This window comes from Aristolochia californica, unplaced genomic scaffold (genome assembly GCF_029961685.1).
Source record: "Aristolochia californica isolate CCGP_79_NKW_82.1479 unplaced genomic scaffold, dmAriCali1.0.hap1 SCAF_7, whole genome shotgun sequence".
NCBI classification, from domain to species: Eukaryota; Viridiplantae; Streptophyta; class Magnoliopsida; order Piperales; family Aristolochiaceae; genus Aristolochia; species Aristolochia californica.
This window is the reverse complement of record NW_027182268.1, coordinates 745,473-761,632: the sequence shown is the minus strand read 5'-3', so window position 1 is coordinate 761,632 and position 16,160 is coordinate 745,473. Positions and strand designations below refer to the sequence as shown.

The following is a 16,160-nucleotide window of genomic DNA, read 5'->3' as shown; positions in this document are numbered from 1 at the left end:
TTGCTTATCAGTGGTGGCGGCAGACGTTTTAGAGGAGTTTTGAATATGAGGATGCATATATAAGTGTGATTATAATTTTGACCTTAGGCAATGGAGAAATAAGTGAATGCACTCGATACCCTTGAGACCCATACAACAATATAGTACATTATACTTAGTCCTAGATCTTGCTACAATGATGTGGTGAGATGAGGGGAGATCTACTCAAATAGAAGCTCTATAGCCTCGACACGATGAGATGAGGTGCATAAGATCTTTCTACAAGTTGTGTAAAGCAAGGAAGGTGATTGGTGAAACCTCTTGAGTATAGTGATACATTTTTTATTTTGTTTACATGTATATTTTCTATATAATTTGAGTATCTATAATTCAATTATTTTACATAAACTATAATAAATTATTGAGTATTTTTTTATTTAAAATTTTTTAAACATTTGAGTTTTCTTTTAGAATAGAAGTCTTCGTATTCATTTCCATCTGATCTCTACGCTCAAAAACTTATCATTCAATTATAATTTTAGTAATAAAAATATATTTGATTTTAAATTTTAAAATTAAAATATTAAAATATTAAACATAAAAATAAAATTAATTTTTCTCTGCCGTCGCTTAACGGATCCCGGATCCCCTCGTTAATTAAAATTTGCAGTTGGGTGCAGACTGATAGGCCATGTAACCACTAAACAAATAGACAACACAGCTTTGGCCGGTTGTCGGAAACTTTGAGAGACACGGAGAGCGTCTTTCTCTTCGCGATCCGATCGGCCGGCCTCTGCTTTCAACCGTCGGCTTCATTGACCCGTTGGTTCCATTCCTTTAGACTATAGACCGTACTGCGCCACTAATAATGGAGAATTCGGATGCATTTGGTTCGTCCACCGCCCCTCTCACATGGCACGACTTTCTGGAGCGCATGCGCCAACCCTCGGCTGCTGATTTCGTTAAATCTATCAAAAGGTTGGGAATTTCGTTTCTTTTTCTCCACTTCCTAGGATTTTCTGCTTTTCATTTTATATTTACCCCGTGATGTTAAGGAATGCTGCCTGGACAATTGTCTACCTCTGCTTTTTTATTTGTTCTGTAGGTAAAAAAATCATTTCGTTATGTAGAATCAGCTGAATCTGTTTTTTCTTTTTTATTAATTTTTATTTAATTTTTATGTTGTTTTAAGTTTGTAATTGCTAATGTGGGTTGTTTGTATTAGTTGGAAGCAGGCGAATAAATTTATCATAGACCTAAATTTAGAAATCACCTGCAGTTACAGGCGAAGAAGTCTTCTTCCTAATAATGAATTCTCAAAGGCGATTCTTTTGATTTGAAGTATCAATTAGACTTATTATAGTACATTCTAAAAATTAATTTGGCGAGTGGGAGGTTGGCGGGAATTGTCAAGTTAAAAATTTGGTTATTAAAATTGAAATCTTCTGCTTTTGTTTGTTTTATGTGAAGAAAGATAATATGGTTTGTAAAATGTATAACAATTTGCAGGGCTTACGAGCTTTAGTGGTATGAATTTATTCCTTTAAACCACTATTTTATCTCCTTCATTTGGGATGCAACTGTGGGTCGAGATGACAGGACCAACTTAGACGCGTTACTTGTATCATAAAGTCTGGATGGGGCCTCACTGAAACTTTTATGAAATATTATGTACTGTTACTGATTAAATTAAAAGCAATTTGAAGCGTTATGGGTTGCAGGGTCAAGAGTAACTGGGCTAATGGCAGGGAAGGGTGTCACTATGAGTCCCTTTTTTTTTTTTTTTTTTTTTTTAAACTTTTGAGTACTGTATTTATAAATCTTAAAGTAGTAAAAGAGACTAGAATGTCATTCATGGCCATTGGTCAAGGAGGTTGCTGCCTTGGAAGCAGCAAACTTATCTTTTGTAGCACTCCATGCTTTACATCCATTCTACCTCAAAATCCTAATCCTACACCACTGACTATCCTGCCATCATTCCATAAAAAAACCTTAGAAATATATGTTGAATTTTTAGAAGAGAGAATTATTTCATTAACTTATTGTTATTTGAATACATTGGGCCTCTATTTATAATAGAAGAAATACATAGAATCATAATGAAATTAAACTACCGAAATTCCAGTTATACCTAGAATAGAATTCTTAATTATAATTAAAGTAAACAACTTCTTAAAGATAAACCCTAAAACACTTAAACAACTCTAATGTAAATAGAAGTCTAGTATTACTAAAACATTTCCTTAGTTGTAGCTTCTTCCCATAAGACTCCTTTCCATCAAAGTCAAATAAGATTCTTCCATATTTGTTCTTTAACACTCTCCTTCAAGTTGGAGTTTGTAACTTTAGCTTGCAAATAAAAAGAATTTTGGTCTACTATATTCATTGTCTGAAAAAAATCCTTATAGATGTCAATCCTTATTTTTTATTTTGCCACTTACTTATATATTCTGATTACATAAAATTTGATTACCACAATTAGTGGAATTCTTTAGTGTAGGTTATGTCTTACCTGTACTTCTTCTTCTACCTCTCCCCTCAAGCTGGAGATCACTCTTTTCTTTGTCAAGAGACCTAGCTTGCACAAAATAAATGTGAGAGATGAAAAATTACCCCTAGCCTAATGGCAAACTCTAAACATCAGTTTGAAAAGGCCGCTCAAATTTAAAGGTGGACCAACCCAATTTTAGGGCGATAAAAAAGAGTACTCACTTTGTAAGTGTAGCTCAAAAATGCCCCTTTGGTAAAAAGAATAAAAGAATTGATTTAAGTTGGAAATTGGTACTTCTTCTTCTACCTCTCCCCTCAAGCTGGAGATCACTCTTTTCTTTGTCAAGAGACCTAGCTTGCACAAAATAAATGTGAGAGATGAAAAATTACCCCTAGCCTAATGGCAAACTCTAAACATCAGTTTGAAAAGGCCGCTCAAATTTAAAGGTGGACCAACCCAATTTTAGGGCGATAAAAAAGAGTACTCACTTTGTAAGTGTAGCTCAAAAATGCCCCTTTGGTAAAAAGAATAAAAGAATTGATTTAAGTTGGAAATTGGGCTCACTCTTGTTCTTTGCAAGTAGTGGGTCTATAAGTATTGCTCAAAAGTGATGAAAATAAAAGACGATAAATGAAAAAGTACTAGTGGAACACAAAGATAATAAAACTCATACTCTAAATGGAAGGAGGCGATAATGCAACATTCATACTTCCAGAAGAGAATGAGGCACTCATCAAATATAGATTAATGAGAGTAACCAGTCTTGACATAAAAAAAAGGATAAAAAAATTAGAAGACCAGATCCTATCATGTCTTTTTGAAACTTTTGGGGAAAACTCAATGATGCATAAGGGCAATAAAGGGAGTGGAATAAGAAACATTCTTAGCCTAAGAGTCAATGGCAGCAAGTTAGTAAAATAAAAAACTTCAATAGAAAAAAGTGAGAAATATGCCCTTCTTCTCCCTTGTTTCTCTTTTGAAACAACCTCAAGTTCTAATTTACGGTTTCATGTAGGAAACAAGTTAATTTTGTCCAACAAAAATGTTTGTGAAGATGGAATTTCGAAAACAATTTCATCCATACAGGAGTAAATTTATGTCATACAAACTGAAGGTAATGGTCGGACAGAAAAAATAGAAATTTTGGCATACTTGGCTGCTATATGGTACATGCAAAACGAAATTTTGATATAGAAAGGATTCTGATGTGCATGCTTGTAAATTGATGAGTCATGCAATTAAAAAAAAAACGTTGGAGCCTTATGTACTCAAAGAAAAATCAACCAGAATTCAAACAAAGACTTATCTTTGAGGAGGGAGTTTAAAATTCTAATTTTAAAAAGCAACATATTTCCAGCATAACCTTTGAGTCTTTCAATATTAATATCTCTCTTTGGAAACATCTGATTGAGAAACAGTTTGTTGGGTCAAAAACTAAACTCATAGAGTGTTTTTTTTTTTTTTTTTTTGAGATATCATTCTTCATATAATGTCTCGCTCTTGATGGCATAAAACGCCTTGAAAAATGAAGCCTTCTGTGTTACATGATCCTTCCTTGTTACCTGACCTTTGTTACTTCAGCTACTGATTTCTCTTTGTAGCAAACTCCAATTGCCAAAATTCTTTTTGAGTTTGAAAATAGACTCAAAGACCTTTCGGTCATATAATTTGTAATATGGAAAGTGTAGTATGGAGGTGCAAACTCCAAGGAAAAAGCGGGTATTGGGACATGGACACCAATGAGAAAGAAAAGAGTATAGATGACAAATAAAAAAAGGCTCACATTGTCTCTGTGGGTTGACTAAGTGAACTCATAGAACTTGCTCTGATGCCATGTTAATAAAATTTATGAAAAGAGAAATAATTTATTGACTTATTTTAATTTGAGTACACCGAGCCTTTATTAATAGAGTAAATACATAGAACCATAATGAGATTAAACTACCCAAATCCTAGTTACACCTAGAATAGAATTGGTAATCATAATCAAAGTGAACAACTACTTAAAGATAAATCCTAGAACACTTAAACAACTCTAACATAAATAGAACTATAATAATACTAAAACTCTTCCTTGGCTGCAGATTCTTCCCATGGGACTTCCATTAGAGACATGTAAGAATTTTCCATATTTTTTCTTCAACAATATAAAAATGAAGTTCTCTCAGATTACAATCATAGCAGTAAACTTTGTTTCTTGTTTTAATTTTTAGCTGTGTGTTTCTTAATAACTAGGTAAAATTATAGAGCTTTAACTATAATAACGTAGCTATGAAATTTATGACATTATGCCTTATATAGCATCTGTTATAATATGTGATTATTTATACATCTTGTGTAGTTGCATCTCCTGTTTCAGGTCCTGCCCATGGATCTGACCTGATAATTAAAAATGTGTCCTACTGACACTTTGATCCAGTTAAGTTGGGTTGGTTTTATGAATTGCATGATGAAAAGGCCAAGTTATGAGCATTTTTGCAACACTGGGTCTTATTAAATATCTCTTGTTAACAAGTACTACTTACTTTTGGTTCATTTCAAACAGTGACATGAATTTCATGTTGGGCACATGAATTGGATTCAGAGGTCTTTATTGGGGGCTGTATCGGCCATATGGCTTGTAAAATATTAATTTTTAGGTTCCCTACAGGTTGCCTAATAGCTTTATCGCAAGCATGCTCCAGGGTTTGTGAGGTGTTTGTACTGGTTAAGACGAAATCTTCTAAACTTGAGAATTTCCTAGCTGAAACCCTAAAGTGCACAAAAAGATAGTAGAAAATGCTAAATATAGCCACTGGACTCCTTTATACTCACTGATTACCCCAATTACAATCCTAAAAGGAAACATGTTTAAAAGGATTAAAATAACTGTAATCACTTAGGATGGTAAAAGTGTCTGAAACCATTTATTGTGAAAATATTCAGAAAATAGGGGAAATATGATGGAAATTTGGAGTTTGGAGTCTGGTTGCAGAGTGACAAGAGCATTAGCAATAGCAGATTCTCTCTTCCTCTTTTCTCATCCTTTCTTTTGTGAGTACTTTCCTTTTGATGTAGTTCTCTTATGCTTATTATGAAGGGAAAATATTAGAGAACTGTTACAGCAGTTATATATTCAAGAATCATAAGTTATAAGCAAGATATCCTAAACGCTTCAATGTGTATTTCTTCTTCTTGGGTTTGGATCTGTCAAGATGATCGTAGTAGGCTTGTGCTTGCTGCACTGCATCAAATAGGCATTTCATCCAATTTATTTCTATTTGCTCCCTTTTGTGTCTTTTTGAATCTTTACTGTTTTTGTGATCTCTCTATGACAAGTTGTTTACCTATACACTTAATATTAAAAAAATAGTAGTTTTGGTTGCAAGTTGCAATCTTAAAGTAATTTCCACCCGGGAATAGAATAGGGAGTCTTAATGAGCATTGTTCATTAGTAAACCAGCCTATGTTCGTAGTTTCATATGGTGCCTTTTTTTGACTCTTCTCTTTATGTATCCTAGCATTGTCATTTGCAAAAATATTTATAGGAGCAACATTTCTTGTGGCAGCTTTATTGTGACCTTTTCAAACAATGTTCCTGATCCAGAAAAGGATAGTGCTGCTGTTCAGGACTTTCTTGCCAATATGGAAGGGGCCTTTAGGGCTCATCAGCTTTTTGCTGGTTGCTCAGAGGAAGAGCTTGATAGTGCTGGTGAGGTGAGCTTCCATTTACAACATTGATAATTGTTATTCTTGATCATTTAGGTCTTGTGCTAACTTTGCTTAACACGAGTCTGCTTTAATCTGAGAAATGCATAGAATATTATGGTTGGTATTCCTGTAAGAGAGAGTATATGATAGAGATTAGTCGTTTAAATATTTTTGTGATCTATCCATGGTGGTTAAGTGCTGGTAATTATATTTAAAAAAAAAGTGCTGGTAATTAGGCGTATGCATACTTTGCCTCATACAATTACAGTGGATGTGATAGGATACCCAAAAAAATTAGAAACAATGTGGCACCAACCATGAAAAGGAGCATGCCCATCTCAAGGGCAATTCAGGAATTTTTAAAAAAATAAAAAAGGTCGCCAGCTTTAGGGTAAATATGGAATTCCTCAAAGAGTAGTGAAGGCTGGTCAAAGTTAGAGATTTGATTTCCTACTTTTGCTAAACTAGAGAGTTAGAGTAGTTTCCAATTCATTTTAAAGCCCAAAAGGTTGTTTCCAAATTTATGTAATTTTTGAAATCCTAGGATCATGTAATTAGGAGATTAATCTTTTGAATTCCTAGAACCATGTAATTAGGAGATCCTGATTGAAATAGGAGTTTCCCAATCAATGTAAGAGGAAAACTATAAATACAGGAAGGTTGGCTAAGAACAAAGGAGTCAAAGCATTGCAAATTTCTTCTCCATTCTCCCTAGACGTGCTCTCTCTCTCTCTCTTCCTATGCCTTCTCTCCCTTGGATCTCTCTCTACTTTCTCGTCCTACTTGTCCTGTAAATCTAACCTCTCCCCTTATCTCTTCTCCCTTAAGAGCTTAATCTCTTCTCCTCTTCTCTTACCTTCTCAACTCTTTTCTTGCTCTTCTTCCCTCAATTTACTCACTACTTTTCTTAGGCTCTCATAATTAATTTCTCTCCCTCTCAATTATCACTTCCAATCTCTCTAACCTTCTCTATTTCCATCTCCTCACATGACTTCACCATCTCTTTTATTCCTTCTTTTCTTTTAACCTCCTCATCTTCTCTAGAATCACTTTCACCCAAATTTTTTCCAGCAACTTAACCTCCCTCTTTCACTATTCCCCAACACTTGGATGAATTAGATAGGGCCTCATTTCAAATAAAATAAAATTTGATAGGACCTCTTCTAAGAGAGGTCTTGTCAAAGTGTATCTGAGCGAGACTTTGTTTTTGGGACCCCCTCCTCATTATGGTTGTTAAGGAATAGTCCTATATGGAATAGTGAGTACAAAGATCTTGAGTTTATTAGATGGGAAATAGACTTCCTAAGTAGGTTAGTCATTTTGGGATGGGCCTTGGACCCAACTTTACATGGTATCAGAGCAGGTATTCATATGTGGGCCTACACCTAAACTATCCACTTGTATAGCCAAAAGAGGGCCTACACCTATACTATCCACTTGTAGAGCCACAAAAGAGGGCCTACACCTAAACTATTCACTTGTAGAGCCATGAAAGAAGGTCTACACTTAAATTCTCCCCCCCCGTTGTTTATCAATATAAACACTTTCATTAAAAAAAAAGATGAAATAGTTTACAAGAAAAATCGCACACACTTACAAGTGTTTTCTCTAACCTCTCTCGGGTTGCAACTCTAGCTCCTTCTCGGTGATGAAGAAACCCTAATAGTGGCGCCCCTCAATTATAAAGAGAAAATTAGGGCAACTACGATACAAGAATAAAATTCCCAAACTGCCCTTAATGAAACAACAATTAATATATCGTGTACCGATTCAGCGTAGGGCGTTGATTAGGCTCCACAACTTAACAATCTCCCACTTGGAGACTAATGCATCATCAATATCTCCTTTGCAACGGCAACAACATCACAATCCTCAGAGAGAAATCCAATTAAAGTTGCCCACAACTTCAGTTTCTCAATTGTAGCAATCTTTGTCAACATATGACTTCCTTGAATCTTCTCAAAGTGCTAACACTCCATCCTCCAGAGCCGATTTGATGAAGTGATAACGCACCTGTATGTGATTTGTTTTGGCATGTTAAATGAGATTCTTTGCTAAACGAATAACACTCTTGACTGTCACAATACAACACATTCTTCTCATGCCTAAGACCTAATTTTTCCCAGAAAGACTGCAACCATACCATCTCTTTATTGGCTTCGGTCACAACAACATATTCTGCTTCAGTAGTGGAAAAAACAACTATGTTCTGCAACTTAGAGACCCAACTAATTGTTGTACCACCCAATGTGTATGCATATCCAGTGCTACTTTTCTTGCCATCAATGTCTTCAACTATGTCAGCATCTACATAACCCTGTAATCCCAAGTATGACTTTCTGAAACATAAGGTTGAGTCTGCAGTGTCTCTCAAATACTTGAGATTCCACTTCATGCTTCCCAATGTTGTTTACCCGGATTACTCATATATCTGCTCACAACTCCCACTGCATGAGCTATGTTTGGTCTAGTGGACACCATGGCATACATGAGACTACCAATAGCAGAAACATAAGGCACATTGGCCATGTGGGCTCGCTCCTGCTCTGTAGAAGGTGACTGTTCCTTAGATAGCCTAAAGTGACTAGCTAAAGGAGTACTTACTGGTTTTGCATCATTCATGTTGAATTTGCTCAACACCTTCACATATTCTTCTTGTGACAGTTTCAAGACATCAATGTCCCTAGTAATCCTCATCCCAAGGATTTGTTTTGCCACACCCAAATCCTTCATTACAAACTTCTTGGACAACTCCCTTTTCAACTTTTCAATTTCCTGTTTACAAGCACCTGCTATCAACATGTCATCAACATATAGCAGTAGAATGATATATGAGTCATCAAGCTTCTTCCATAACAAAAATGATCTGCCTGACACCTCAAGAAACCATTACTACTCCTAAAGGTGTCAAACTTCTTATACCACTGTCTCAGAGCCTGTTTAAGACCATACAAGCTCTTTTGAAGTTTGCAGACCGTTTTCTCCTTTCCTTATACTTTGAAACCTTGTGGCTGCATTATGTAAATTTCTTCCTCCAAATCACCATGAAGAAAGATTATCTTTACATCCAATTGCTCTTCGTGCAAGTCTTCATTTGCCACTAGTCCAAACACTGTTCTAATAGTAGTCAATTTTACTACTGGAGAGAAAATCTTAGTGTAGTCAATGCCTTCTTTTTGCTGAAAGCCTTTTACCACCAGTCTTGCCTTGTACCGCTTGCTGCCATCATGTTCATCTTTTATTCGGTACACCCATTTATTCTACAAGGCCTTCTTCCCTTTTGGTAACTCGGTCAACTACCATGTCTAATTGGATAACAATGAATCGAGCTCGTCCTTCATGGCCAACTCTCACTTAGTTGATTTATCAACTTGCACGGCTTCCTCATAACTCTTTGGTTCACCTTTATCATTCAATAAAATATAATTCAGTACAAGGGATCTACTAGTTCTGGCAGATCTCCTGAGTTCAATCACAGGAATGTCCTAATTTACTTTTGGGGGTATCCATTCTTGGTCTTCCTGAGCGAAATTCTCCATCTCAATAACTGGAAGATCTCTCAACTGAATCACTTCAGACTTCTTGACTTCATCACTTGTGCTCTCAGACTCTATTCTCAACCTGTCTTTATATATGGCACCTTCATTGAAGATCTCGTACTTGCTCCTAATAACCTTACGACTTTGGTCATCCCATAAGTGATAACCAAAATCGGTACCACCATAGCCAATAAAGAAACATATCTTTGATTTAACATCAAATTTTTTTCTAACAGCAGAATCAATATGAATATAAGAAACACAACCAAAAACTTTCAAGAAAGAAAGGTTTACCTCTTTGCCGATCTAGACCTCTTCTGGTATTTTGCAATCCAATGGTATTGAGGGACTTCTATTGATCAAATAGGCAGCGGTGCTAATAGCCTCAAACCAGAACATCTTTGGCAATCCCGTATGTAATCTCATGCTCCTAGCACGCTCGTTCAAAGTTCTATTCATCCTCTCAGCTACACCATTTTGTTGAGGTTTTCCAGGAATGGTCTTCTTCATCTTGATTCCATTATCAACACAATACCGTTTGAAATCATCATCTATGTATTCTCCCCCATTATCTGACTGCAGACACTTCACCTTCAAATCTGTCTCATTCTCAACCCAATCTCTCCATCTCTTGAAGGTATCAAAAACATCAAATTTCTTTTTCAGAAAATATACCCATACCTTTCGCTTGCATCATCAATAATTGTTACATAGTAGTTAGAACCACCAAGGGAAGTAAAAGCGAAGTCCCCCACACATTTGTGTGAACCAACTCCAATTTTGCTTTTTTTTGCTTATTTCTAGCCTTAGAAAAGCTAACCCTTTTCTGCTTACTGAAAATACAACCTTCACACAAAATGTTCCTTACAGTTTTCAACCCTGGTAACTTCCCTTTGGACTGAAGCACTTTCATTTCCTTCTTACTCATGTGATCGAGCCTATAAAACAAGTCAGAATAACAACATCAACAACTACAACCGTGTCTCTGCAACTAGAAGTGATGTAAAGAGTTCCAGTTTTAACTCCTCGTGCAACAACCATGGCTCCCTTTGTGACTTTCTAGGCATTACAAGTCACATTATGACCTTCATCATCAAGCTGCCCTACTGAAATCAGATTATGCATAAGTTTTGGTACGTGTCTCACTTTGTGAATTTTTCACACTAACCCGTTTGACATCCTCAAACTAACATTACCAATACCGACAATATCCAAAGGTTCTCCATTAGCAAGATACACCTTCCCGTGATCTCCAACAACATAATTCTCCATGATCTCATGATGTGCGGTGGTGTGAAAAGAAGCTCCTGAATCTAACACCCAAGAGTCAATAGGGCTATCAACCGAAGAGAGTAAAGCATTTTGTACTTCCTCAGTCAGCGCATTTGCACCATTGTTTTTTTTCCATCCTTCTTTGGTGCTTTGCAGTTATTTTTTATGTGACCAGACTTGCCACAATTCCAATACTCCACATTCCTTCCGAATTTGGACTTGCTCTTCCATTCCTTGACTTCCCTCTACCGTTGCCATTGTTAGAATTCCTCTCGAAGTTCCTGCCCCTAGTATCAACATTTAGGGCATAATTAGATGTCGACGATTTTTCAGAGTCCTTGCTGCGAACTTCCTCAGCAAAAATGGTATCCCAAACATCATTAAAATCAACTTCTTGTTGCCTACAAAGTTGGTGACCGCAACCCTCATAGGCTCCCAACAATTTGGCAGAGATGCTAAAAGAATTAAAGCACAAACCTCATCATCAAATTTAATTTGAATGAATGTCAATTGATTGACAATCGTGCTAAACTCATTCAAATGCGAGGCCACTGATGTATTTTCTATCATCTTTAAATTGAAGAGTTTTTTCATGAGATGTACTTTATTATTTGCGGAAGGCTTCTCATACATGTCGGATAGAATCTTCATCATTCCCGTTGTGGTTTTCTCCGACGTCACATTGTGAGCACACTTACATGTATTTTCTCTAACCTCTCTTGGGCTACAACTCCAACTCCTTCTCAATTATGTAAAACCCTAATAGCGGTGCCCCTCAATTATACAGAGAAAATTAGGGCAACCACGATACAATAGTAAAATTCCCAAATTACCCTTAATGAAACAACAGTTAATATATCGTGGACCGGGCGGGGTTCTGCCCCCACACCCCCGGGAGGGGGGCTTCCCGCCCCCCTTCCAATCCGCACGACGACCTTACCGCGAAGGTCGATCCTTGTACCGAGTCAATGTAGGGCGTTGATTAGGCTCCACAACTTAACAATCTAGGTTACCCACACTCTAGAGGAAGCATCCAACTTTATTATTCTTTAAATCTAAACCACTGTGCTGCGTTACAAACACTTCCTTCACCTATTTCCAAAGGGGTTCGATAGAGAGATACTACAAAAAATCCCGAGTCAAATCATCTTTTTATATACATATATATATATATATATATATATTTTTTTTTTTTTTTTATGAATGATATGTACCTTCTTGCAAATTCATATGTATTTTCTTTTCTGGAGGAGCTAATAGCATTTTGTTGTTTTGTTTGTCTATTAATGATCTTGTCATAGATTTACTTAAGGCTAACTGTATTTGCTTGCTATATTGGAACCACATAGTTCTTTATCTTGTGGTGGCTAATTAATTGATGTTTCCCTATTAAAGCAACCTGGATCAGGTAAATTATTAGTATTTGAGTGAGAAAAATGAGAGAGCAAACATATAGATTGTAGAAACAGCCACTTTGATATATATTTTTTTTTAAAAGCAGATAGTGAACTGTTTGTACCTATCTTTCCTCTCCTTAGTAAGTTAAACTTTCTTTATTTGTTTGTAGGGACTGGAGAAATATGTTATGACTAAATTATATAATCGTGCATTTGCATCTCTTCCTGAAGATGTGAAACACGATGAACAACTTTATGAAAAGATGGCTCTTGTTCAGCAATTCATCAAGCCAGAAAATTTGGACATTAAGCCAGATTTTCAAAATGAAACAGCTCTGCTGGTAAGTGGATTATTGTTCAGAGTTTACTATTCTACTGCAGAAAAATTTACCATATTTAGATTATGCTACTGTACATAGGAGAAATTTTACCTGCTGCCTTTTTTTTTGTAAATTTCACCTTATTTACATGCTCTATGATTTTTCTACTTTTGAAGTGCTTCAGGGCCTATCATGTTATATTTAAGTATAATTGAGCAGTTGAGGGTATTCTTGGTTAACATATTGGCACCCTATGATTGGAGTTTTAGGCATTACTGCAAATCCCAGAAGTATTGGCTTATATTTAAACAACGGAGAAATTATTTTTCATTAATGCAAGAATATTAATTGCTGGAGAATTGTATTATCACACTTTTTTCTTTTCAATTTTTCTGGAGGAAACTCATGTGAAACTGAGGATAAACAGTAAACCGACAAGAAACACTGGGGGTGCAATCCTGCATTTTCTGAGATACTGTCCTGATTTGTCTGATGCATACTATTGCTGAGATAATTCCTTGAAGTGAAGAACATGAAATGTTGGTCCCCATGAAGAGGTCTTTTGTATATGGAGACACGCTAAACAGAGAGCTCCCATCATAGGAGTATATAGATTTAAAAAGCCTATTCCTATTGTGTGGCTCAGGAGCAGCAGTCTTCAAGCATTACTTTTTATTTCATAGTGATCTTTCATATAAAAAATAATGGAATATCTAATGCATGATTTCATCCGGCCACTTCTAGATGGTAAAATCAGCTTCCCAAAAGAACTTCAAATCGATGTTAACTTACCATAAAGTTTCACTTGAGAAGGTTTTTCTCATAAAAGAAGTGTCTTGAGGTTCATAATTACTTATTAAATTAAATATTTGCATGATACTTCTAATGTAGGATTGCTTTTTCTTCGGTGTAGTTGTCCTTGTATCTTCACTTAGGTTCATGTTAGCGATATTGTTTCTCTAAGTAATTTTAGGAGTTCAAATGGTGTTTCAGTCTGGATGCTACAATCTTGTAACTTTTTGCCTTAAAATCATAAGCAGATGTAAACAGGTCAGAGATCTCTATAGTAGTTAACTCAGTTTTTCATCCTACTGCCCATCGTATTTTTGCAGCATGGGATTTTGTTCACTTTACCTTTTACTTTTACACTTTTTCTGGTTGCAAAGCCAAGTACAACCAGAGAGGCTAGCCACAGAAAAACCTTTATTAACATGTGAATCATCTGAACCTATAGAATTTGTGTTTTTCCTTATCTCTGAACCACAGTAATCAGTGATGTTCCAATGATGAGGCCGTTATATGCAATTGATGAACTGTATCGGACTGAATAGCGAGTATTTTGGTACATTATTGGGATACATGTCGTTTTTGCCTTTCAGTTATTTATCCATGCAATGAAAACCACGTTTTCATTGAGTAGAACCTATTTTCTCTTATGTTTTAGTTCTTATATGTAACTTCTGTGTTATGACTTACATTTCAAATACTATTATTTTCTGATGATTATCATTCTTCTGTAGCTTGCGCAGAAAGAGTTGCAGAAGATAAATATGCACAAGGCACCTAGAGACAAGCTTGTGTGCATTCTTAATTGTTGTAAGGTCATCAACAACCTATTGTTAAATGCTTCCATTGTGTCAAATGAAAATCCTCCTGGAGCAGACGAATTCCTTCCTGTATTGATTTATGTCACGATAAAGGTATCCCATTCAACTACTTGTCTTAGTTGTTTGTTGATTTAATCATGATTTGCTGTGACATGTTTGATGATTCTATGCTCGACAAGAAATGCATTGAATTTTTCTTTTTTTAGTTACAGATTGTATATAACTACTCTCCACCAAAAATACCATAATGATTTCTTTATTTTGAGCATGTCTTATCTAAACTCTGTTATGACTAATGTAATGAGTGGATGCTCATTTTACGAAAGGCTTTTAAAATTTTCTCTCTCCTTTATTTGGTAAAGTTCTCTTATGTTCTCAATCTTGTGTTAGACTTTCCGAAGAACTTGTAGTTAATGGTTATGGCATATCTTAATGTGCACTTTTCTAGGTAACTGGTGCTACCTAAGATGTATTGGTGCATCTTCTAGATAATTGGAATGTTCACTGTTAAGCTTTCATATCTTACATTGTAATCTTCACCTGGTGATGCAATCAATAATTTTATATTAATTTACTGCAGGCCAACCCTCCACAGCTGCACTCGAACCTGCTATACATACAACGGTATCGACGTCAATCACGCTTAGTATCTGAAACTGCATATTTCTTCACAAACATACTCTCTGCAGAGTCCTTCATCTGGAACATAGATGCAAAGTCCCTTTCAGTGGAGGAGGATGAGTTTGAAAAGAGCATGAAATCTGCACGAGCACTTCTCTCAGGCCTGTCTAATAATTTAGATAGTGTTAGCTATCAAACTGATCAAGAAATCAGGGATTCTAAATCAGAAGCTGTGAAAGCTAAAAAAGAGAGAAATTTTCCACTTCCAAATCAAGGATCTACAAAGAACACTGAGTTGATCAAGGAAATAGATGACAAACCCGACTCTATAACAAGCAGGCCATCTGTATCTGAGCTAGAGAATAAAGGGGCATCTGATCTTCTAAAGGAGGATGAGGTGCGTAGCGGTTTCCTCAAGTACCCCTTTTTGTATGCTCAAGTTGGTGATCTAACAATCAAAGATGTAGAAGCACTTCTCAATAGTTACAAACAACTAGTTCTCAAGTATGTGTGTCTTGCTAAAGGGTTGGGACATAAAGGTCAATCCGTTCAAGTGAGTTCTACAGAAACTCAGGAAAAACCCCAAGAAGAACATGAAGGGACTTCCAAAGAGGACAAAAATGAGAAGCACGAGGTAATTCAGAAATCTGAGGAGGAACTCAACAGAGAGTCACCTACAGATACGGATGATTCTGAGTCAAACCGTGGAAATTCAGGACACAAAACAGTGAAACATTCAGAGGAGGAAGTGCAATCACGATTGGAAAGTACAGAATGATTATGTGTTTGTTGTGTAGCTCCCAGAGCTACTTTGTTGGCATTTCATTTTTAACTTGCAGTTGATACTAGGATGGAAACAAAGTTCACAGGCAAAGGGATTTCGACAGAGGGCTGAAAGACATCTACCGTAATAGAGAATGCTGTTGAGTCAGATCAATGAGAGGGAGATGATTACGAGAAAGGCGATTTTCTTGCATGTCCTATGATATCTCGGGTCCCTGGCGTACAATTTGAATGACACAAAAGAAGCGGCTTCTGATGAGACAGATTCTGTTTGCTTTCTCTAACAAGTGACCTGTGCAAGGCCATTGATCAGAGAGATCATTATGTTTAATTTGAGCTTGTAAACGGCTCATATTATGAACAAGCTTGTTGTGATATTGCAACGTCAAATTCCACTAGAAAAATGGTTACTATAGGAAGGCTGTTGGAGCAACTTAGAAGAGGTTTTTGACTTAGATATG

At 36.1% G+C, this 16,160-nt stretch overlaps 1 protein-coding gene across 1 annotated transcript; it reads left to right on the top strand.

Annotated features, from left to right (window-relative positions):
• The first annotated feature begins 701 nt into the window (after positions 1-701).
• On the top strand, positions 702-16,137 carry LOC137936861 (vacuolar protein sorting-associated protein 9A-like). The gene is made up of 5 exons (XM_068781790.1): positions 702-957; positions 6,019-6,166; positions 12,539-12,709; positions 14,209-14,388; positions 14,876-16,137. Exons 1-5 carry the CDS (start codon positions 848-850, stop codon positions 15,692-15,694), a joined length of 1,428 nt encoding a protein of 475 aa, XP_068637891.1. The 5' UTR covers positions 702-847; the 3' UTR covers positions 15,695-16,137.
• Positions 16,138-16,160: the final 23 nt, after the last annotated feature.